We start from the raw sequence: 25209 nt of genomic DNA on the forward strand, positions 1-25209 counted from the left end.
GGGTTCTGCTTTCCTCGTGTGCCCTGGGAAATAGAAAAGTGGTCAGGTGTTGAGCTGAGGGAACTGTGTGAAGAAGCAGTGATCCCTGAGCAAAGTCTAGGGTCTTCAGTAGGATATACAAAACAAAACGTCCACTTGTTTCATTGCATTTTGACCAGTGACTCCTTGTTGGAGCCTCATCTCCTCCAAGTCATCTACTTGACCACTAACTAAAAGACAACTTTCACATAACATATGGTGGACTTACATTAATCACAGCAAAAGATATTCAGCTTAATCCTCTCTGCCTTAATGACCAATAATAACCAACTATGGAAGAGTCAAATTCCTCTAAGAACCTTTCAGAACTAGAGTTGGTAGCCATTTCTCTCATTGATGGATGGAGGAATTCTTTGAATCTCTTAAAAAAGGGCAGAGGGAGGGAAGTTAGGGGGATGGGAAGAGATTAACAGAAGAACATACATGCATATATGCATAGCCCATAGACACAGATAGTAGTGTAGTGAAGGCCTGGGGTGGGGTGAGGCCTGGGAGGAGGGGGCAAAGGAGGGTAAATGGGGGACATCTGTGATACTGTCAACAATAAAAAAATTAATTAATTTTTTAGAGAAGTCCTGAAAATTGAGGCTTAGCCATTGCACTTCAGTTGTGCTGACCCCTGTGATTTCCCCCAAATGTGGGAAACTCGAGTGCATAATTTTTGGTAGTGGGGGACGGTGTTGGCGCTCTCCTCCGACCAAAAATATACAAAAGGTCCTGAAACCTGGTCAACAGCCCTCCAGGCTGCCCGAAGCTCCCCTCACATGCCTTGGCACTGTGCCTTCCACCAGTAACAATTCTACAGACGCTGCCAGAATGCAGAATGTCCACTGGGCCGTTGGGCCATAGTTCTTTACCTGTGGGCATGAGATGCAGCTGACAATCCCTCACCTGCAGAGGCATGGGGCAGAGACCGGGCTCTGACACTGCCATTCTTTCCAGGCCCATGTGTCCTTCAAGCCCACAGTAGCACAGCAAAGAAAATGTTCCAGCTGCTCCGAGACCGCGGTGGATGGAGAGCTGGTGGTGATGTATGACGTGGTCAGAGAGGAGAGTGCCGGGAAACTTGAGGTGGGTGAGAACAGACTCTCGGAGAGCCCCCCCTGAGGCCACAGGAGTGTCTCTTGCTGAACAAACTGCCTGGCCTCTGCACAGCTGCCGGCTGCCAAGGCAGGTGTCAGGGCTGAGAGCCGGGGCTAAAAGCATATTCACGTGATGCTAAACATTGCCTTTTCCCATCAAGAAAACTGAATAAAGGGTCATTGGGTCCCATGTCCTTGTCACAGAAAGGTACTTCTTGGCCTCATGTGAAGAGTAACAGAAAGTAACAAAATGGGAATTTTGCATAACCTTTCAAGATCCTTTGCAACTAGACTATCAAAAAAAAAAAAAACAAACACACAGAGGTGATGGGCTGGGAGGAGGGCAAACGCAAAGCCTGGAGAAAGATCTGGGCCAGTGGCGAATTCCGGGATCAATGTGCATTGTGAGATTTCCTGAAAAGTTTCCTTTCCCCTTCGTCATGTCTTAAGTGTGTGTTTGTATTTCCCCTGTGCTGAGGGAGACCCCTTGCGGGGTATACAAAGCCTGTGCTTCTCTCCGGGAACAGAGAGGTAGGAAGTATCCACAGCTACACACCCTGCAGGGGAACCCTGTAAGATCCTGGGAGAAACAACCAGAAGGCAGTGGAAAGAATGAGGGGAGCCAATCATTATGGCCTGCAGTCGAAGCTAAAGAGATGACCAGGCATCCAGCCAGAGTGGCTTCCCATTCACCTCAAGAAGAATTCAAACTCTCTAGAGTGCCCATAATGGTCCTTTACGATCTGCCCTGCTGACTATCCACCCGAATTCCCTGGGTGCTTGAATTATGTGGCCCCATAGTGCTGACCCACTTGCAGAGCCCAAGCGTGCCATATTCACTCACAGAGCCACTGCACTGTCTGGACTCTCCACCCCAAACCTACCCACCCCCAACCTGGCCCACCCCCATGCTGGCTGGCTAACTCCAAACTCACACTCAAGTCCAGTGTAGATGCCGTTTCCTTGGGAAAGACTCCACTTTCTGAATTAGATGTTTCTCTATTGGGCATTCTTAGAGCCTTTATTTTCCTGATGGTAGCACTTAACACCTGAGCTGCAAATTGCCTTTTTGCTTATTTGGATGCCCCACGGCCCTGGGAGCTCAGGAGGACAGGGTCTCAGGAGGACTGGTTCACCTTGGCTAGCAGGGTGCCTGGAGCAGAGGCCGTCATTGAACACTGGGTGGAGTGGAGGGGAGTGGAGAGGAGAGAAGTGAAACACCCTGGGGAGTTAACTTGCAGAGAGGGCTTGGACCTTCACAGGGAAAGAAGGAGGGAACAGGAAGAAGGGAGAGACAGGTGGACACCAAGCTGCCACCTCTGTTCTCTTCTTTGACTACCATGCCTCCTGCTCACCATGACTCACCTCTCCTCTCTTAGTCCCCAGGTCCCCATCTTCCTACATTCCAAACATTGGAAATGGTTTGGCCCACAAATGTGTTTTGTTTTTCAGGTATTTAATGGATATTTTGTCCACTTTTTTGCTCCTGACAACATGGACCCAATTCCCAAAAACATCCTCTTTGTCATCGATGTCAGTGGCTCAATGTGGGGAATAAAAATGAAACAAGTAAGTACCCCTTGTTAGCATGGTACGTGGGACTCCCTAACTTCTCTGATCCCCTCCCAACAATGCAATCATTCAGCGCACCTTACCCCCAGGGCTTGTCATAGACAGCCCAGGCTGCCATAACAAAGTGCCACTGGCCGGATGGCTTGTGAATCACAGAAATTTATCTCAAAAGTCTCCGATTTGAAAAATTGTATCTCAGTGTAATCTCTTCTCACTCTGATCATGCTTCTGTTTCATAGTCTTTTGGTTCTTCTGCATAACATCTTACTTTAATATCTCGCCACTGTCCACAAATAACTTTGAAATCATTATATAAGTGTTTTTTCTAATCATACTGTATTTTTTTGAGGGAGGCCACCTGGTCTCATGTCTTCCTTTTTGGAGCTCAATGTAGGCTTACTCAGCATTAAAAGATTATAGGTGCAGTTCTAAAGAACACACAAGGAAATTTCTTATTTTATTCATCAATCCATTCATTTAACCAACTTGAACAACTTACTGCCTCTTCATTCATTCATTCAACAACCATTTCTGACTACCCAAGTGTTCACTACTCTTTTAACATCCAAAAAAAGGAAATTCATGGCCCCTGCCCTCTGTGCTCATACTCCAACACCAGGTTTCTCAACAAGGGCATTATTGATACTTTGGATTGGGCAATTCTTTGTTGGTAGGGGCCACTCTGTACATTGAAGGATGTTTAGCAGCATCCAGGGCCTCTATTCACTATTTGCCAGTAGCACCAACCCCTCAGTCATGACTATCAAAAATGCCTTCAGATATTGCCAAATATCCCATGGTGGGGAAATTGCCCTCAGTTGAGAACCACTGCCCTAACACAAGAGTTCATTTATTGCTTCTTTCCTTCCTCCAGCCACTTAATAAACATTTATGCAGCACCCACTATGTGTCAGGCACTGAGTTCATCAATGACAGAATCAACCAAAAACACTTTTTAAAAATCATCCCTGACCTCATGGAGCTTACAGAGCTTACATTCTGGAGGAAGGGGGTCAGAGGGTAAACAATAAACATAATAAGCACACTTAACAGTATCTTCAATGGTGGTGAGATGAAAAAAATCTTTAAAACAAAAGAAAGGAGTGTGTTAGGGATCAGGAGTGCCATTTGCAGGGAGGCGTTGGTGGTTTGAAGAGAAAGATGAGAAGCAGCGGTTTAAGAGAGTGGGTAAGTAGATGGACTTGTGAGATACATTTCATTTCTAGGCACCACTAAAGGAGAACCTGAAGTTTGTAATCCTTAACTTAAAGTTAGACTAGCCAAAGTGGTTGTGCATAACAAAATAAGTCAGTAAAAGTTTAAGTCTCAAAATGTAGACAATCCATGTTCAGAATAAGTGAGGGGCAGGCCTGTGTTGACTCAGGTGGATGTAAGAGGGTTTCTGTAAAAATTATAGCTTGAGTCAGTACTTGAAAGATGACCAGGATGAATTCTTGGCCTTCCTCCTTTCTTTTTATGCTCAGGGCTTATTTACTAAGACACTTCCTTCTCTGTTGAAATAGACAGTGGAAGCAATGAAAACCATATTGGATGACCTGAGAACTGATGACCAATTCTCTGTGGTTGATTTCAACCACAATGTGCGGACCTGGAGAGATGATTTAGTCTTAGCTACTAAAACACAGATTGCAGATGCCAAGAGGTATATTGAGAAAATCCAGCCCAATGGAGGTGAGTGAGAAACTTCCACTGAATAATCATTTGCTTAGAAAGCAAGCAAATGATTTGGATATTGAATAAATTATTCTTGAGTAATCACCAGACAGATGAACCTGAACCCAAGATGAGTGTTTCTGTGCAAAGAAAGAGCATATAACAGAACAAGCACATTTTATTACTTTATCAGGCACCAATATCAACGAGGCGCTCCTGCGGGCCATCTTTATCTTGAATGAAGCCAATAACTTGGGACTCTTAGACCCCAACTCAGTCTCTCTGATCATTTTGGTTTCTGACGGCGATCCAACAGTAGGCAAGTAGCCCTTCAGTTTTCTAGTACGAGTATTTTGACTGTCGTTTCTTGGGAATGGGATTCGTTAACAGTGGGAAATCTAATGGCACAGGCCTGACTTTCTAAACCATTTTAAAACCATGCTTCCTAAAAAAAAAGAAAAGACTTCTTTTGACCCTGAAACACTCACCCTGCTTAAACCAGTGCCCAGACATTTTTCAATGATTTCCTTGAATACCTCTGTGTCACTCTATAACCTGGAAAAACTTTAATTTTAATCGTAATCGTATGCTATGACGCTTGCTAATGCATACTGGTGAGATGCATTTATTTCCTCAATGTAAGGTTTTGAGATGGTGAAAGGGCAGGCGTGTGATGAGGGCTGGTCCAGGTCTCCAGCTGTGCCCTGGAGTCCTCAGTAATGTACCTTGGTTGTTCCCCATACCTCCCCCAGGTCCCCACTGCAACCAGAGAAATTACTTCTCTCTGATACATCCTGTATGTTAAGCACTTTTCTTATTCACAAAGTGGCTCAACATCTCCCTGCTTCTATTATGTACTGTTATTTGTTTATTTGTTTTGTTGGTCTTTTTACACTGACAAACATAGTTAAGAGTGAATGCTAGATTCTGTTGCCGACTGTCACGTGGACAAGGACTGTACCTCTCCTGTGCCAGACAGCTCGGTGGGAGGAAAACCATCATGACAATGGCACCCCACATTTTAGAAAGACAAAGAGCAACGGTTTCGTCAACAGTGAAACCAGAAGGGCGGTTGTCATGTATTTGCTGCAGATTCCGTGGGTTTTTCCCCCTTGGGTCAGATTACTTGAAAATTCAATTTCAGAATAAAATCGTAAGGAAGAAAAGGAAATGAAATAAAAAATTAAGTCTGTTTCTCACTCCTGTCCCTCAGCTCTCCAGTTCTTGTGCCCAGAGGCAGTCACTCATTACCAATATCTTGTGTATCTTCCCAGAGATATTCTATGTATGTCTGCATATTATATATACATACATATACACATATATGTGAATACATATACACACATATGTACATACACATATGCATGCATGTATACAAATACATCCTACATAAACAAATTATTACATTATTTTTCCCTTTAAAATGTCTTTCAGATTTTCAAAATAAATATATAGAGTTGCCTTGTTCTTTTCTGTAACTGTATAGCATATCACAATTTAAATGTATCATAACTTAACCAATCTCCTTATTGGTGTACATTTGTTTTTCTAATATGTGGCTATTTCTAATTATGTTACTGTGCACCATTGCCCATACTTCATTTCAACATGCATGAGTGCACCTGTAAGAAAAATTCCCAGTAGTTGAGTCACTGGATCAAAGAGTGAGTTTTTAATTTTGACAAATTTTGCTCAGCTGCTCTCCATGGCTTTTCCAAGAACTGTATAACGTTGCCTCCTCATTCCTTTCCTTTCTGTCATCATTATCTTTAGGTGAACTAAAGTTGTCAAAAATTCAGAAAAACGTGAAGCAGAACATTCGAGACAACATCTCCTTGTTCAGTTTGGGGATAGGATTTGATGTTGATTATGATTTTCTGAAGAGACTATCCAATGAAAACCGAGGAATTGCTCAAAGGATTTATGGAAACCAGGACACTTCTTTCCAGCTCAAAGTAACATTTTTTTCCATTCTTTTTTGTTTTTCTTCACTCAAAAATCATTCAATTAGCAGAATCTGATACCTAAAAGGTGGCCAGATTTAAATGAAACTTATTATTTCAGCTGTACTCGGTTGCAAGAATAAAGTGTCCATTCCTTTCTCATGCACCCCAGCCTACTTGTGCATCTGCATTAGCAGTGAGATGAGAGGAGCAAGGCCATGGGCACTGCCCTACCCCTTGAACAGCTTTTCCGAGGCACTATCAGAGCTTCTCGTGGCTCTCCAGTCCCCCCAGGTAGTTGGTCCTCTTTAGCAGCATGACCGTGTTTTCTCTTTAAAGTACATAGGCATCTTGAATATCAACTTTTTATAATGCAACACCGATTAAGCTGTAGCCTATAAGTCTCCTTACATATAAAGAATATGAATTGTTTGTTTTGACTAAATGCACAAGCAAAGGTGTAGGAGAAGCATATACTTTACCCCACCCTCTGTCAGTGCCAGGTACCATATATCAATGGTGGGCTCCACATTTAAACTTGGGGACAGACAGGGATAAGTTCTAATTTGGGGAATATCAACCTAGCTGGCTTTTCTGATTATGAGTGCCCATGAGCTGTTCATGTTGGTCATAATAGGGAAAAAATGCTAGTCTCTTAAGTCAACGGTAATGTCCTTAGCAAGTTTTTATCTTTTCTATATCTCAGTTTGTCTGATAATTATGAGAATGTTCCTTGTCCCATAACTTTCCCCAGAGGTCCTGTGAGAATAAGAGACATCTGTTAATCATTTGAAGAATCTCAGAGAAAAATGCTTTAGACCTATCAAGTGGTATGAAAATAATGATTTCTCTGTTTTTTGTTTGTTTGTTTGTTTATGAATTGTAGAAATTCTACAACCAGGTCTCTACTCCATTGCTCCGGAACGTTCAGTTCAATTATCCCCATACGTCAGTCACGGATGTCACTCAGAACAGTTTCCATAATTATTTTGGAGGCTCAGAGATTGTGGTGGCAGGAAAATTTGACCCTGAACAATCAGAGCAACTAAAGAGCATTATCACAGCAACTTCGGTACTTCAGTTTATCTGCTTATTCTAAAAATACTAACTGGTCCCCTGGATAGAGTCCATCTTGTGTATTAACAGGATAACACTGCACCCAAGAACCATGATGTACAATAAAAGCAATAGTGAAAGGGAAGGCATGAGACTATCCATGCTCTTCCCAACTACTGTGTAAATCCCTACCTTTTTCGTCCCAGGCTAACTGCAAATTCTGGAAGTACGCACTTAACTTCCTCTTTTGTATTATTTTGAATTATTTTGCATTCCCCATAACGTTGCATAGTACCTTGGTTCACTCACGGTAGATACAAAAAATGTGAATTGATTAACTGTAATTCTGTTCCTCTGGTGTCTCTGAACTGAACCTTGCGCCGTCCAGGCCAACACAGAGTTAGTCTTGGAGACCCTGGCCCAAATGGACGACTTGGAGGATTTTCTATCAAAAGACAAGCATGCAGATCCTGATTTCACCAGGAAACTGTGGGCCTATCTGACAATCAACCAACTTCTAGCTGAGCGGTAAGAAGTGCATACACCTCAGGGATTTGCAAAACGGCAAGATTTGCTTTGAATATTTGTGGTAGCACAAAAAGATTAGAACTGAGAAATGCAGCAGATTATTACAGGGTTTGGATGATTAATTTCCACGGGTCCAAGCACTTCAACTAAAGCTGAGTTCACCCTTATTTTATTTTGTTTTGAGGTATAACATGCATAAAGTGTGTGAAGTGCATTGATTTTATTGATTTTAAGTGAACAGTTTAATGGATTTTTATATACATCACCCATGTAATCACACCCAGATCCAGGTATAGAAGACTTCTTTCATCTCTGAAGGTTCCCTGGTTCTCCTCACTCAACCCCCACCCCCACCTCCAGGAGAAATCACTGTTCAGCCCTGGCTCTGTTGGGTGGAGCGCTGTCCGGTACACCAAAAGGTTGCTGGTTCAGTTCCCAGTCAGAGCACATACCTAGGTTGAGGGTTCGATCCCTGGTTGCGGGCATGTACTAGAGGCAACCGATCGATGTTTCTCTCTCTCTCTCTCTCTCTCCCCCCACACCTCCTTCTTTTCTCTCTCAAATCAATCAACATATCCTTGGGTGAAGATAAACAAATAAGAAATCACTGTTCAGACTGTGCCACCACAGTTAGTTTTGTCTGTGACTGAACAGGTTATTGTCCAAAGAGAAATCTACAGTTGTGTGATTATATCACATAAGGAAGGGCTCCCTAATAGTCATCTGTTTCGTCCCTGGTTCCTCAGCTGACCTGCATTGAAACTGTCCAATATAAAGACTATATTTCTAGGCCCAGCCAGGCGTGGCTCAGCAGTTGAGCAGCGACCTAGGATCCAGGCGATCGGGGTTCGATTCCCAGTCAGGGCACTTGCCCCGGTTGCAGGCTCGATCAATGGCTCTCTCATCATTGATGTTTCTATCTCTATCTCTCTCTCTCTCCCTCTCCTTTCCTCTCTCTGAAATCAATAAAGATATATTTTTAAAAACAAAATAAAATAAAAATAAAAACTATATTTCTAGAGTAATGGATGGTTCTTTGACCACCTGCTTCAGAGTTACGTACAAGTATTGAATAAAAAGGTGATCATTCCTGAGCCCGTTCTACCTGTTCTAGCAGATTCTCAAAGAGATGGAACAGGGTCATCTGAACTAGATTGGAGGAAATGTATATAACTAACTGCTCACAGAGAAAATTTATGATGTCAATAAGATTATAAAACAGATACACGGCTGTAAGCTTGTGGCTTTGAAGTGAGTGAGAAATATTGCTGCCCCTTTACAGAAGCACACTGGGTGCATTTAAAAGTAGATAGTATTAAAAAAAAAAGAAAAAGAAAAAAAGTAGGTAATAAATTGCTGCAAAAGTTAAATATTGATTTTTAAACAACCATCCCTGTAAAACAGATCGTTGGCTGCTGGGGTGGTGGAGGAGGATGGCCATGTGGAGCACAGAGGAGTTTTAGGGCAGTGAAGTTACCCTGTATGATCCGATAGTGCTGGATACACGGCATTACGCATTTGTCCGAACCCCTAGACTATGCAACTCAGGAGTGAACCCTAACGTCGCCGTGGACCTTGTGTGATGATACGTCAGTGTAGGTTCATGGATTGTAACAAATGTACTTGCGGTGGGGATGTTGATAATGGGGGAGTTCGGGGGTGAGGGTTATATGGGAAATCGCTGTACTTTCCCATCAGTTTTGCTATGAACCTAAAACTGCTCTACACAAATCAAGTCTATTAAAAAAATTCCTTAGGACTGCATGACTTGATAAAACACTCAGTTCTGTTCTCCCTGTGGCCCCCCAGGGTCCTGGTTGGACACTGGAAGTGGCAGAGTTGGGAGACTTTAACTCAGCCTTAAATAAACCGACGCTCTGTAATGCCTCTGTTTCTTGAGTACAGAAGCCTGGCTCCTACAGCTGCTGCCAAAAAGAAAATTACAAAAACAATCCTGCAGATGTCACTGGAACATCACATAGTGACCCCACTCACGGCCATGGTGATTGAGAATGAGGCCGGGAATGAGCGCATGCTGGCCGACTCCCCTCCGCAAGACCATTCTTGCTGCTCAGGTCGGTGTTTCAATCTGGCGGAGGAAATTAAGGGTCAGCTTTTGTAGGCCGAGTAAAGGTCCTCGAACCTCTGCCGCTCTCCCAGCCCCAGTCCGCCTCTAGCTCTGAGGCCTGTGTGTCCCCCCCACTCTCCCCACCCCTCCCCCTGAAGAGCTCTTCCTGTCTATTTACTTTAAGGATAGTTTGTGGTGTGATCTTCAAACATTTTTGCTCAGGTGTTTTCCAAAGGAGTTTCGCAAACTTATGTTCCCCTTCATACATTTAAAAAATTAACATTAAAATTCTTTCATCTTATTTAAGTACTTGCAACAAATTTACTGTCTGGCATATTGTAAAGACTGAGCTTTAAAAATGAAACTGTGATATAACTCTTTTAAGTGTATCCAATGAAATCAAACACCTGATTTGATACCATCATCCGTTTAAAAATACATGAACAAATTCTGTTTTCATTATTAGAAATTTTATATTGTTCCTTTTTTTCTTAGTCTAACTTATATTTCCATTCCACTTCTCTGGCAGAATCATATTCTAACATAATGTATTTTTATGCATGAAAGTCTTTTATTGATCATTTTACTCCTCTGCAAGTAAAATATGTGTACAAATTTAAATTTTTTTCATTTCCTGTGACCATAAGATTCTGAGTGTTCAAAGTCTTCTTCTGCATTGAGTTTTATGAAAATTACTATGAGTAGACAATTCATCAAAATAATATAAATATATTTTAAATTTTGATATACACAGGATGTGCTATTTTCTTAGAAATCATCTTTTAATGAGAAAAATGTGGCTGAGTGTACTTTTCATGTATCTACGGGTAAATGTTATTTATTAGTAATTGAAAGAGCCGAGACTCAGCATCAACTCTACTTTTTTTTAAAAAAGTGTTTTATGGGCATAAGTCCAGATAAACCTTATAGACATTGATAAGATGATAGGCGTGGAAAGTGCTTGGTTATGGCAACATCGTTCACTTACCAGAACTTTTTTGAAATTATATGACAAAACTCACATATGGATCTACTATTCAAATATTATTTTTAATGATCTATCCGATGACAGGTTGGGCCCTACTCCAATTCTGTAGAAACGAAGAATTGGAGCTCTCTGACATGTGAATGAATTTGTTTCCCAGTCATTGGAGTCATTCTGCTTTCTGGTACTTCACCAGTTTTCAACAGGACTCCTTGGTTTCTGGGAGGTTTTTGGTGAGGGAAAGCAGGGAGGGAGCATGCCTTCTGCTTGTAAAGTAGGAGAAAGGGATGTTCTTAGGAAAGAGTGTATGTGGAAGCTGAGAACCTAGAAATTGCCTGAAAATTTATCTGTGGTTTCTGTGTTCTGTGGAAAGTCCCAAGACACACCCCAGGGTGCTGTGCCCCAGTTGAGAAGATCTTGGTTTTTCTCCTGCTTCCTCCCTCTCTTTCTTAAGGACTGCTAAAACATAGTCTTGAAAACGACCTGCATACGCTAAAGGGAATGTTTTCTGAATTTTTAATTTTGTCCACTTGAGATGCCAACTATCCTGGAGTGGCCCAGGATTCAAGGAACTCTGACTTCTGACCTCTCAGTTACCTGAGGCTGGGGCCTCACAGCTAAGTTTCTGTAGATAGATTGGCATATCTAGATGGCATTGTATCACCTAAATAAAATGCTTAGGTGACCTGGCATTTGTTTCTCAAAGACTGGAGATTGATTGGATATCAGAAAGCAAAATGAACTTTTTGTAAATAGTAGGGGAACCTCTTAGGAAAACCAAATTGCTCAGATTGTTTTTAACAGGTAAATAGGAATGCATCAGGAAGATGCCGACCATAATCCGGGACTTCTCCTGGGGCTGGACAGGACATTATCCCCCCGGCCTGTGCTGAAAGCATGAGGCCCTTCTCAAACTCTGTGGGGCAGCTCCTCCTGCTGCAAACCCCAGCCCAGCTCCCAGACTCTGGAGAGAACCCTACAACAGCCCCCCAGCATGATGACAGAGGGAGCCATGGAGAGAGAGCTCAGGAATAAAAATGATGGGAGGACACCTTAGCCGAGAACCCCTGGGGTCTGCATAATTGTTGAAATTGTAAACAACTTACATGGAAAAATAAGCCTGGAAACTAATGGATACAGGTTTTTGTCCACCCAGGTGCCCTGTATTATGGCAGCAAAGTTGCTCCAAGTTCACTCCCATCTTGGGTCAACCCTTCACCAACGCCAAGGATCCCAATGCCTGCGAAAGGAGCTTCTGTGCTTGAGAGCACTCCTCCTCCACACGTGATGAGAGGTGAGAGGACTTCCACGTGGCCTTCACATCCCACGTCCCAATCAGATCATCATCTGTGAGCACTTATATGCATTAACACAATCACTGGGCCTGGGAGACTAGGTGACTTTATAGGCATCACTGCCTTCCATCAAAAGAAGATAACTCCGTGTGTTAGTCAGTCAGCTTGGGCCACCAGAACAAAATACCGTAGACTGGGTGGGTAAAACAACAGAAATTTATTTTTCACAGTTCTGGAGGTTGAAGTCCAAGACCAAGGTGCCTGCAAGGTGGATTTCATGTTTTTGGCTTGTAGGTGGCTACCATCTTCCTGTGAGCTCACACGACTCTGGAGAGAGAGAGCTAGAAGCAAGCTCTCTGGTGTATCTTTTTATAAGGACACTAACCCCATCATGGGGTCCCCACTCTCCTGACCTAATCTAAATTACCTCCCAAAGGTAGCCCCCTATACAATGGGCATGGTAAAGCCTCCTCTGCAAGGTGGCTGTAAGATAAATTCCTGGTTCCCAGTAGAAGCTCAAAAAGCACTGGCTACTCTTAGGCTCATGGACCCCAGGCCCTAGGAATCTATGAAATTAGTCACGGGAGCCCTCAATCTACTTTCACCCTAATCAAAATTTAGGCTGCGCAGACCGACTTAAAGATGATGTTTCATTCCTGTTGCCTAGAAGCCTCAGTGTGACAGCATTGATTCGTTTGCTTATGAGAAGGTTTGATTGGTGGTATCTGGATTAATTAAAATGGCAAAAACAATTATTATCTTTAACAAAAACTAAAAACAATTTCCTTCAAACGAAATGTTTTAAAACACCATATTTGTGTAGAAGGAAGAAGGAAGCATATTTAAGTGATTTTTTAAAATACTTTTTAAAAAGGAGTTAAGAACCTTTTGTTCTGTGTTTTAATGATGCCCTCTAGTGCCCAGCCCCAGCACAAAATCAATTAAGCAAGTATTGACTGAGTACATAGCAAGAGCTTGGTGGTGTGAGGGGCACAAAGAAATACAAGGTCTTGCTTCTACTCTGGATTAGTTTATTCTCAATTCCAAATTTCAAAACACACACTTGAAAATAAATGAGTATATCTGAGTGGTTGGGAGAATAGGCTTGTAATCAGGCAGCTTGGCTGTGAGTCATAGCTCTGGCACTTACTGACTCCGTGATGTGCCCTTGGGCAGCTCACCTGTCCTCTCCAAGGAGAGTGAGTTGAATTAATGTCTGCAAGGAGCATGTGATGATGGTATCTGGAGAACAGCAGCCTGTTCATGCTTGGCAGCCAACTCTTCCAATTCTATCCTGGAAAACAACCAACCACTGCAGTGAGTGTTTCAACTCAAACCTTCCTCTTCAATCCCTTCCATTTCTGAGGCTAGAAGTCTGGCATTGCTAAGTTGTTTGCCCCCCACACACACTGGTTACCAGATAGGATGGATTTTACCAGATGTCTCCCAAATTTCCCCTCCCTCACCAGTCCCATTCACCATCCTAGTTTTGTGAATTTAACATATCTTGCCTGGGTCACTGCTATTTTAGCTGCTAAACGATCTTCCTATGCCTACTTTCCAATATTTAATTTGTACTGTAACCAAAATTTTCCTAAAAGGAAGGTCAAATCATGTCACATTTATTCTCAAAAACCTTTCATAGTTATCCAACAGAATAAAGGTCCATTTTTTAGCACGGTGTTCCGTGATCTCCATCACCTACATTTTTAGTCTGATCTTTTTCTACATTCTTCAAGAACTCATCCTCTAGTTTCATTGAGTTATTTTCTAAACACATCATCAACTTTTCTACCTCCATGCCATCCCTCATTCTGTCCACTCAGAATAAAATCTCTCTCTTTCCTGAGTCTTAGTCTTCCCTTCTCCTCCTACCTTTAAGACTTAGTTCAAAAGCCAAATCCTTCATAAGGCCATTCTCAACTTTCCCAGGTGGGGTCAATCATCTTTGCCTCCTCATTCGCAGGGGCATTGTGCTTGGGCCATTATTTTGTATCATTTACTTTGTTTAGCTTACATTAGTGGTTATGTCTGCTTCCTTGGAAGAAAAAAATAATTCGAATTGTTAAAGCAAAAAGTTACTCATGACTTTTGTGAAAGCATGGTAAGGAAAATTTTATTCAAGGGGGGATGGGCATAAGGACCAGTGCAATGGGGTTTGGCAGTGGCGAGAGAGATTGCACTCAGCTGCAAATACAGCGTGGGGAAGTGGGACTTTATAGACAAGAAGCAGGGTGGAGGTCTGTGATGAAAGCTTTCTAAGAGCGAACAACCAGGGGAAGGGCGTTCAGGCTAAACACCCCTAAGAGGATTCTTGCTGAAGGCAGGCTGGTCTGATCAGACATCACCTGGGGGGAGTGGGGTGAGGGGAATAGAAACCAGATCACATAGCAAGGGTGATCAGATATGAGGGTGGAGTTTCTGGTTAAATGAACTTAGCAGGATTTTTGCTAGACTAGAACAACGCAGAGACCAACAGGGAAGTCCAAATGTTGAGGCCTGTTGAAAGTTCAAGGGAGCCTGAGGAGAGTTTGGTCAAGGTGAGAATCTTTGTCACTCCTTCATTAAATGGTTACTTTCTTCTTTTTTTTTAAATATATCTTTATTGATTTTAGAGAGAGGAAAGGAGAGGGAGAGAGAGAGAGATAGAAACATCAATGATGAGAAAGTCATTGATCGATGTGGGCATGTGCCCTGACCTGGAATCGAACCCCGATCGCCTGGATCCTAGGTCGATGCTCAACCGTTGAGCCACGCCCGGCCGGGCAGCTTTCTTGAAGGCCATGACTGATCTATATCTGCACCAAGCATGGCCTAATTGAGTGTTTTGCACATAGTTGCTTATTTCCTCACTAAATATTTGTCGAATGGTTGAACAAACAAACAAACAAGCAAGATCAGCCAGAATAATGGTATCCAGTCTCAAAGGAGTACTTCCTTGGGAGCAGCTTGATCTTTCATTGCTCTTGAAATGGATTAACAGTAATCTGTATGCCAACTAATAGTACTTTGTCTTCTTTATTTTTATGCACTGTGCATACCTACTTAATAAAATACATATCTATACACTCACTGTATATAAACCTACTACATAGTATATATGTATGTGTGTATGTGTGTATATATTTATATGTGATATATGTATGTATGTGTGTGTGTATGTATATATGTATATGCGTATATATGTGTATATATGTAGTGTGTCTGTGTGCGTCTTATTCCTTGTGGCTTATTCATTTTTATCTCTAGCCTAGTGCACATAGGATAGCTACAGAGTAAGTATCCACTATATTCATAAAATAACTTAAAGCCATGATGGAGGCCGCGTGAGGAGGTACAGTGGGTGCAGACCACTGGGCCCCCCAGTGCCTAGAACAGTATTGAGCATATAGTAGAAGCACAATAAATATTTGTTCTTGTTAAATTAATGATGTTTAGGAGTAAAATATTTTTCAAAATCCTGTTCCCTTCTATGATTGTTTCGTTTTCATTTTCTTTGCATATTTTCCAGTTGAAAATGACCCGCACTTCATCATCTACCTACCAAAAAGCCAAAATAATATTTGTTTCAATATTGACTCAGAACCCGGAAAAATCCTCAACCTTGTTTCTGATCCAGAATCAGGTAAAATAAAAAGATGTTATATTTGAATTAGACAATTAGATCTTTGTCACCCTACGCTGTCACTGCCTGGGATTTCTTTCTTTCTCATCTTAATAGAAGTCCTATATTTTCCAAACTCCAATAATTAGTGAGAAAAATAAATTATAAATAGATTTCCAAGTGTTTGAACTATTATAGGTAAAATGCTCTCCCTCAGTATGAACTAGCAGATTTTGTAATATAATTAAACTATAATAAAGCATGCTTCTATAGTGAGAGTTACAAAGGGAAAAGTGTTATGTAAATCCTAAAGCAAAATAATAATAATTTTTCCATATTGTCAAGTTTTATAAATTTGAATTTTGGTGCCCACACATGAAAAAAGAATGGCACACAAGAGAGGGAAAATTTTTGTGTGTGTGTGTTTTTTCTGTAGGGGTTTTGGTCAATGGACAGCTCATTGGTGCCAAGAAGCCCAAGAATGGAAAACTAAGCACCTATTTTGGAAAACTGGGATTTTATTTCCAAAGTGAAGACACAAAAATAGAAGTTAGCACCGAGACCATCACCCTGACCCAGGGCACCCGTACCTCAGTCTTGTCCTGGTCTGACACAGCTCAGGTCATTAATCAGAGGCAAGTATTATAATGTGTGAACTCGGGCCTGTCCTTGACACACTAGATAAATAAATCCTCACATCTGCATCATACACAGAGACCTTAAAATCATCATTTTAAATATGAAGAAGTTGGTTTCCAGAAACATTTTTGTTACCTACTCCCCTGTTCCTGGCAGCAGGAACCCTGTGTTTTGATCACCAGGTGTCTCAGTTCTAGCCTAGTGCCTGGCACATAGTAAGTACTCAATAAATACATGTTGGGTAAGTGAATGAGTTCATCAGCTGAAATCCACAGGCAACTCTATGTCAGACATGCTCAGGAACACTATGATTGTGCCCTATGAGTAACATCTTCCCATTAGTATCTGTTTAAGCAAACATATCAATTGACAGAATGTCAGAGCTGGGAGTTAAAACAGCATTCTGAGGCAAAAACATGGTACAGGTCTTATAAAACTAGTGGGATTGCATTGGGAAGAATGAGCATTCTTATTAGGGGTGAGAGGCATGACTTTCTATGAAGAGTCTGTTCTGGAATTGTTCATTCCATTTCAACTTTCCCACTAGGGTGCTGGTCTCAGTGGAGAAAGAGAAAACCATGAAGATCACCCTCGGTAAGGAGATGTCCTTCTCTGTGTTACTTCATCGCGTTTGGAAGAAGCATCCGATCAACGTAGACTTTTTGGGGATCTACATTCCCCCCACAAACAAGTTTTCACCCAAAGCACACGGACTAATAGGTAAAGTGTTGATCAACCATCTGACAAGCGTGGGACCATGCTAGGGCTTGAGCAACTTTGGATAACGGTGGTTAGAACTTGGGAAAGTGACAGTTGTGAACTAAAAAGCACAGGATGCATGTTCTGAGCCCTGGTCTTAATTTATGAAGGTGCCTGAGTAACCCCACATGGACTTTGGGCTATAGAATGGTGTCTAGTTGCCGGACACCTGGCCCTGGAATGATTTCTGGGTTATACAGGCTGGGCAGAGGGGTCTGGCTGTGGGTTGGTTACTTGTATACCAAAGGCAAGCTCCTGGTGGAGTCCTCTGCTATCTTTCAGAATTGGCTAGCCCTGGGAGAGGCAGTTTCTCCCCAGCCAGACAGGGTTTTTAAGGTGTCAAACATCATAATATACAGAAAGTAAAAACATGATCAATGCAACCCAATGTAGCAGTGCAGGGTGACTCGGTAATGGTATGGCCAGGACCTTTGCTGTTCCAAACAAGGTTTTCCCAGAACCAGGATTTCATCGTCATGAACTGGGCAAATTAAGAGAAGGGGCAGATAAATCTTAAGTTTTATGCTGAAAATTTTTTTCTAACTGAAGAGAAGTGAGCTGGCTTAAGAAGTCTGTGATGACAAGCAGGACATCTAGGCCAACTTTCCCTATTTTTTAAAGAATGGTTCCAATTTAAGCATGTGACACCACACACTAACCTGTTTCTGTGACTGGAGCTATGCCCCCAGGAGCTGACCTTCACCCCCACCCCAATCAGAGCATTCGATTTTACTTCCAAACCAATGGATCAGCCTCATATGTCAAGTGACCATGGGGTGAGCAGCACAGCTTTGCTCTCAGGAAGGACCATCTCCCCTGTTGCTGTGCCCTTGTCCTCTGAGTATGTCTTTATACCCCAGAAATTCTGGAGAGAGGACCAAATAATAGCTTGGATTGAATGGACAGCCTGGTTGTTTTTTAATTTATTCTTGGGTTACATGCCAATCACTGTCTGGACTTTATCTTACTAGGCCAGTTCATGAATGAGCCGACGATACACATCTTCAATGAGCGACCTGGGAAGGACCCCGAGAAGCCAGAGGCGAGCATGGAGGTGAAAGGACATAAGCTGACTGTCACCAGGTACGCCTTGGATGCATATGACAGTGACAAAAAGGACTCCTACTAGGATTGGACTCACAGCATTACCTATGTCAAACTAAACAGTTCATCGGGAATGGATGCATACGTAACATAAGCATAAGGACACTGCAGTTCAGCCATCGGCAATGAAAACGATGACTACATATATAAATATGTACATGAAATGCCAAGATTAATGTGTTGTTCTCACCTTCATATATTAGAAGCCCTATGGTCACAAGCTGGGTAATAGAAAAAGCTGATCAAAGGAAACAATCGTAAAAATACCCACATGCCATCGTGCCAGAGAATGTACATTTTTATATTAAATCTAGAACCTTCTTGAGTATGTGAGGTTAAGCCCACAACCCTGCAGGGTTGTGTTCCCGTTTTCCTTCCATTTCCAAGTTAACTTGTACTCTTTACCTTGCAGGAAAAGTCCCTGCTGGTCAATCTCAGTAAGGGTTATTTGAATTATCTAAGGACACACTGTTTATTCTGTCCTTCCAACGCTAAGCCCCGGATTCAGATGACCTGGGGAGTGGGGATGGGTGGGGGTGGCCAGATATGGTGGTGGAAGGGGTGCAAAGAACAGCAAGGGGGAGAGCGTGTCTCCTTTCGAGATTTGCAGGCCGGATGCCTTGGTCTGTGCCCTAACCATACGCACCCTTTTCTTTGCAGAGGTCTACAGAAGGACTACCGAACAGACAGAGTGTTTGGAGCAGATGTTCCCTGTTGGTTTGTACACAACAGTGGGAAGGGTTTCATCGATGGACACTACAAAAATTACTTTGTGCCTCAGCTCTATAGCTTCCTCAAATGGCCTTAGTTTTGGAAATTAAATGTATAAATATATTTTCCTGTTACTTTTGCAGTTATTCTTCAGTTTGAATAATTTTAAAATCTAACCAGATATTAACACATCTGAAGAAAATAAATGCTTTGCAAAGAAGCTTTAGAATTTTGTTGTGTCTTCAGATGCTAAGGCGTGTTCATCAAGGTGATGCTAAGGAGAACTGCTTTGGCGAATCAAGCTGGCACCCAGGCAGAGCCCTAGATTTGGCGTTTACTGTGCTTTCACTGTTGTCAAGTGTCAGGTCCTCAGCTTTGCAGGTTGAGTACATTTTTGTGTTGTCAGTTACACTGGAAATTCAGTAATGTGGGTATATGGTGAACATGGAATAAGAACAGGGGAAATGACTTATAATATGCATTATAAGGAATTGGCTCACGTATGAAGGTTGATAGTCCAAAATCTGCAAGGTGTGCTAATGGTGTAGGAGAGCGAGGGAAAACTGATATTCTGGTTCAAAGGCCATTAGGCAAGACTTTGAATCAATGTTGCAGATGAAGTCCAAAGGCAGTCAGTTGGGGGAGGACCAGATTTTTGTCCTATTCCACCCCTCAACTGACTGGATGAGGCCCACCCAGATTAAAGAGGGCAAGCTGCTCTACTTTGGATGAAAGTAAATTCCATCCAAAACACCCTCATAGACACACCCAGTAAAATGTTTGACCAATTGTCTGGCACCTCATGGCCCTTCTAAATTAACACATAAAATAAACCATCACAAGGCTTTAGTTGACCAACCGGCCCTTCTCCAAATAAGATAAAATATGATTGGGTAGGTGTCTTCTGATTAAATTATAATCCTGTAACAGTCCTGCCTCCCTGACATTATTCTAAGATAACCTTGGAGACTTTGTTGCTCTCAAATTCTCCACATATTTAAAATTGCTCAGGATGTTATCTCAGATGGCTAATTGCACACAGTATTAATGTTACCATGACTTCTGAGAGAATCAGTCCAAATGCTCTGGAAGCCCCTCTGCCTGGGAAGCAACATGTTTCACACAAGTATAATAGATCTTGAACACTGAACCTTCCTTTGTAGTACTCCTTTGTAGACCTTTGATTTTTGTTTGTAGTTAAGCAATTCCTAAGAGTAATGCCATTGAATTTTAAACCTTATGTGATTAGATTTATCTCAAAATAAATTAACTAGCAAATTATGTCCTAACAAAAGGCAAATGGCACTTATAAGGCAAAATAAACAACAAATTTAACATGAAATAGGATGATTTTATCACGTCTGCGTTGGTATAGTGGATTTTGGTGATACAGTCCAGGTCTTACCCATTGTAATTTTGTGCTTTCCTCTGTTTATAACTTTCTTTTAAAAATAAATTCCTAAAATGCACACATTTTCAAAGTCCAAATTGATAAAATTACACTTAAAAATTTTGTTTAAAGCCCGGCCAGGCGTGGCTCAGCGGTTGAGCATCAACCTAGGATCCAGGCGATCAGGGTTCGATTCCTGGTCAGGGCACATGCCCTGGTTGTGGGCTTGATCAATGACTCTCTCATCATTGATGTTTCTATCTCTCTCTCTCCCTCTCCTTTCCTCTCTCTGAAATCAATAAAGATATATTTTTAAAAAAATTGTTAAAATGGTAAATTAAAAAAAAAAAATTTGTTTAAGGTATTTTTATGAAATTTTCTCTCCATAATTTGATTAAAATCATTTTCATTTTAGAGTGCAGACAAAACTACCTCTCCTTGGAATAACCAACCTGTATTTGAAAAAAATTATCTTTTGACAGAATTGTAAAATATTAAATAGGATTATTTCTATAATCTAATCTCAGTACTGAGGAGATAAATGACAATGCCTTTTAATTTTGTGTCTGTTTAAATTTATTGATTGATTTTAGAGAGACAGAAATATCGCTTTGTTGTTCCACTTTGTGATTCATTGGTTATTTCTTGTATGTGACCTGATCATGAATCAAACCCGAAAACTTGGCTTATCAGAATGACACTCTAACCAACTGAGCTACCAGGCCAGGGCCAGGTAGTTTTATTCTTCTATGAAAATTGGTGACCTATGATACATTAAAAAAAAAAATCTACGTATTTTCCATTTCCTATTTCAAAAATACTAATCTTAAAATGCTAATATTCAACACAGGCTCCAAAAGTGGGTTCTTATAATTGTTACTTGGTAAAAATTTTGACTTTAAAACTTGACCTTTAGGTAAGTTTAATCTAATTCCTAGTATTTTAAATGTGCTCCATTGTTCTTAAAATAATGATGAAAATGTTGGGGTATATATATGCATGATATTGAGCAAGAGTCCTATCAAAAGCAACTAGATTTAAAATCAACTCTATGTTCTTCAAATTATCAAAACTATCAACAGCTGGTGTTTTAAAATTCATTGCCTGTAAAATAACCTTATTAATACGGTTCACATGCTTCCCTTGAGACCAGAAATATGCCTTTTCTATGTAATTAATTTTGAATTACAAATAATCAATTTCGAATTCCAAAGGAACCAAATTAATGGGAATCATTGGAAGAAAGGAACTAGTCCATTGTCTACCTCTTGATTAGTTTTTGAAAGTATTATGCACTCAGCGATGAAGGGAACTTGACAATTGCCTGTATTATGTTTGTTTATTTTGTGGAGCATCTTGCAACCCACTGATAATTGATCAATATTGAATTTTGTATAGAGCTGGGGTATTACAGGGCTGGAATTTGTCAGATATATTAATCATCTTTAGCATTTATGCAGCCTGTCTTCAAAGCTTCTCCTAAGTATCAATCTAAATAGTTTCCATTAAACAAATTAAATATATATGCCTTATTGTCAGGAAAATGAGAGCCTAGGTTTCAGAAAAACCAGACTCTTGGCTCAGATCATTCCTGTCATAAATTTGTTTGTTTTTAATATACTGAAAATTAAACAAGGTTTCTTAGAGTTGGGAACCTGGAAATCCAAAGCAACAAATCAAAAGGGGAATTAGAGGGTCTCAATCAATGTATGGTAAAATTGATCTACAAATCAGAAATTATTTTAGTACTTACTGGTCTGGTCTTATTCAAAGCATTCTACATGCTTTAAAGGATCACTTAATACCATAAAAAGTAGCATCTTCTCTTCAGCCTTATCCTAGTCAGAAGGGAGTCCAAAGACCCAGTATGACCCAGCCACACAAGGCTGTTCACTCTGAATCCCACTCACGTGAAGCTAGGGTCTGCCCCTTTTCAGTTCTGTGAACTATAAATTTCCCTTTTTTGTGTGCATAAGCAAGTGTGAGGTAGGTTTCCTGTCTTTTGCATCCCTACATAACATACTGTTCTACTTATTTAAAAATGTATAGTTCAGCACTGCTGGTGGGATTGTACAATGGTGCAGACACTTTGGAACAATCTGGTAGTTCCATAAAATATTCAACACAGTATCACCTGAGTTATAATGTGACTCAGCAACTCTACTCCCAGGAATTGAAATGTTCACATAGAATCCTGTATGTGAATGTTCACAGAAGCATTATTCATAACAGCCCCAAAGTATAAACAACCGAAATGTCCATCAACTGATGAAACGGTTTAAAAAGTGTGGTATATCCATACAACGGAATGCTGCTCAGCAGTAAAAAGGAATGAAATACTGAAACATGCCACAACATGGATTAACCTTGCCAACATTATGAGATGTGAAAGAAGCCCGTCATAAAACACCACATACTGTATGATTCTATTTACATGAAATGCCCAGAGCAGGCAAATCCTTGGAGACACAAAGTAGATTAGCTGTTGCCAGGGCTGGAAAGAGGGAGAATGCAGAGTAACTATGGGAACAGGGTTTCATTTGGGGGTGATGAAAATGTTCTAAAATTAGATAGTGGTGATGGTTGCACAACTCTGTAAATATACTAAAAACCACTGAAATTGTACACTTTAAATGGGTGATATGTGTGGTGTATGAATTATATCTCAATAAAGCTGCTATTTAGTGTGATTTTTAAAAAATGTAATTATATTTATAGTTCACCATTACTACTTAACTGATAAAAATATAAATTTAGAGTATATGAAGAATTTCCTCTAATTATATGGTTCTAAATTGTCTTATATAAAACGCTTTATGATATTCTTTTAATGAAAATTTTTTAAAATCAAGAAATTATAAAGAAAAATAAGAACCAATTTACATAGTTTGATATTTCAAGAGACATAATTAGATTTTTCTATAAGTTTAGCTAAACAACTATACAGTAACATTTACATAAATCCATTTGTTTTATACAAAAGAAACACCCTAACACAGTAGAGTCTTGTAATGCCTTGGTGAACACCAATTTGGTGCTTTAGGATTTTAATATGTTCACAAATTTTCAAACTCAAGCAAGTTTAGAAATGTCTTCATACTGAATTCCTTCAACTCTGCGTCCTTTTAAAGGGCCCTGTAAATGAAAATAATTGGAGGTTAAAAACACACATGTACTTAAAAGACAGGAAAATGACACTACCCTTAGGAATACAAATTTGCCTTTCATATCCCTAAAATACCATTAAGGTAGCTAACATTCATTAAGAACTACCATAATTTTCTTCGAAGATATTTGAAACATGTTATTACGAGATACTGTGGTAATGCCTGCTAGCTGTTCAGTATGTGCGGTGCCTCCTGGATAATGAGGGGCCCTAGCTCCGGTGTGGTTAGGTGTGGCCATAAGGTGGAGCTCCAGCGCACGGAGGTGAAGAGAAGTGAGAAGTGATGCCTGCCATTTCCAGGCCAGGCCATGCTACCTCCCTCCTGTACTCCAAAGCTCTCCTTGGTATGCCAGAAGCAAACACAACTGAAAAAAAGCCACTTACTAAAGATGGTAAAGCCACAAGTTAGAGGGCCATGGGCTCACAAATTGCCCTTCAGAAAAGAGCCATTCCCTGATCAAGAACACCTATTCTAGACTTTTAGAATAAGAAGTAGGCTTCTATTATATTTGTACCATTGCCAGTTAGAAGGTGTGTATTTTTTAGAGCAAATATCATGATTTTAAGCAATACAGGATACCCAAATATGTTTGTACTATTTTCATCTTCTCTTCATATCCAACCAAATGGGGAAGTGGGAAACTAGACAATGAAGTACCTGTCATAAAAGCTGACACAGCCTGGGAGCACAGAGGCTAAAAATATGGGCTCTGGCCCCAAACTGCCCAGGTTCAAACCCCATCCTTAGCAAGTGACTAAACCACTCTGTGCATTATTATCCAGGGGAGTAATAAAAGTACCTGTAAGTTCTTAGAAAATATAAATGAGTCAATACAATACCTGGAACATAATGTAAGTATGAGCTTGTTAACTTTCAACTCACTATTAAATCTTTTGGTTAAAATTTAAAAGTTGGTCATCTCCCTTGAAAAATATAAAATGATGGTGATGATGACTCCAACCCTGAACTGAGATTTTAACATTTTTTACTGAGACTTTAAAACATTTTTAATCTTCCCTTTAAAATGCTTTTAAAAATGCCATTCTTTTAATATATAATAATGATTGTATTTAAAAGAATTAAGTTCCCATATAAAGGATGGCCCAGGTTGAATCTTTCATTATCAAGTTTAAAGGTCGATGTCAAATTATGCTTTTATGATAAGAACTACAAAGCTGGGGAATAAAAATGAGCCAGATGTTTGGGTTAATTGGGCAAATAGTTAAAAGACGAGACTTTTTTTGAACACTTTGTTAGCTATTTAAAAAATCTACTTAATTTATATGTAAAATGTGTAAAATTACGCATAATGTGTAAAAATAATAAATGTTTCAAATATTATAATACTGATACTAAAATTTAAGATTCCAGAACTGGTAAAGATAGCAGGGGAGACCATGTGAAAAGCTCAGGTGTTTCATGGCAGTGACTTGAAGAAGACATGGGGATACAGACAGACACAGCACATATAAACACAGATTCCCCCCCCCCCCCCATGGGGGCAGACTTCAAAAGAAAAAGAAAAAAACCAAAAAATTAGCAGGTAGGTTTCCTCTTCCAAAAGTAAGTGCTGTTTTGCAGTCAACCAGAAAG

The 25209-nt window shown here is 40.6% G+C and overlaps 2 protein-coding genes across 2 annotated transcripts in view; one reads left to right on the forward strand and one right to left on the reverse strand.

Annotated features, from left to right (window-relative positions):
• Positions 1 to 20374, forward strand: part of ITIH2 (inter-alpha-trypsin inhibitor heavy chain 2) — a 33492-nt gene extending 13118 nt beyond the window's left edge. Inside the window, exons 8-21 of the mRNA XM_081148434.1 lie at positions 982 to 1110; positions 2574 to 2690; positions 4217 to 4385; positions 4561 to 4686; positions 6141 to 6322; positions 7197 to 7382; positions 7755 to 7894; positions 9800 to 9969; positions 12104 to 12241; positions 15754 to 15867; positions 16283 to 16481; positions 17033 to 17205; positions 18216 to 18327; positions 19009 to 20374. Of these exons, the coding sequence (XP_081004560.1) occupies positions 982 to 1110; positions 2574 to 2690; positions 4217 to 4385; positions 4561 to 4686; positions 6141 to 6322; positions 7197 to 7382; positions 7755 to 7894; positions 9800 to 9969; positions 12104 to 12241; positions 15754 to 15867; positions 16283 to 16481; positions 17033 to 17205; positions 18216 to 18327; positions 19009 to 19156 (2103 nt within the window). The 3' untranslated portion in view covers positions 19157 to 20374. The remainder of the gene's footprint in view (positions 1 to 981; positions 1111 to 2573; positions 2691 to 4216; positions 4386 to 4560; positions 4687 to 6140; positions 6323 to 7196; positions 7383 to 7754; positions 7895 to 9799; positions 9970 to 12103; positions 12242 to 15753; positions 15868 to 16282; positions 16482 to 17032; positions 17206 to 18215; positions 18328 to 19008) is intronic.
• Positions 20375 to 21012: 638 nt separating this feature from the next.
• The window catches only part of KIN (Kin17 DNA and RNA binding protein), a 28077-nt gene continuing 23880 nt past the window's right edge, over positions 21013 to 25209 (reverse strand). Inside the window, exon 13 of the mRNA XM_081136416.1 lies at positions 21013 to 23584. Coding sequence (XP_080992542.1) covers positions 23522 to 23584 — 63 coding nt within the window. The 3' untranslated portion in view covers positions 21013 to 23521. The remainder of the gene's footprint in view (positions 23585 to 25209) is intronic.

This window comes from Miniopterus schreibersii (assembly GCF_964146895.1).
Source record: "Miniopterus schreibersii genome assembly, chromosome: 1".
Taxonomy (NCBI): Eukaryota; Metazoa; Chordata; class Mammalia; order Chiroptera; family Miniopteridae; genus Miniopterus; species Miniopterus schreibersii.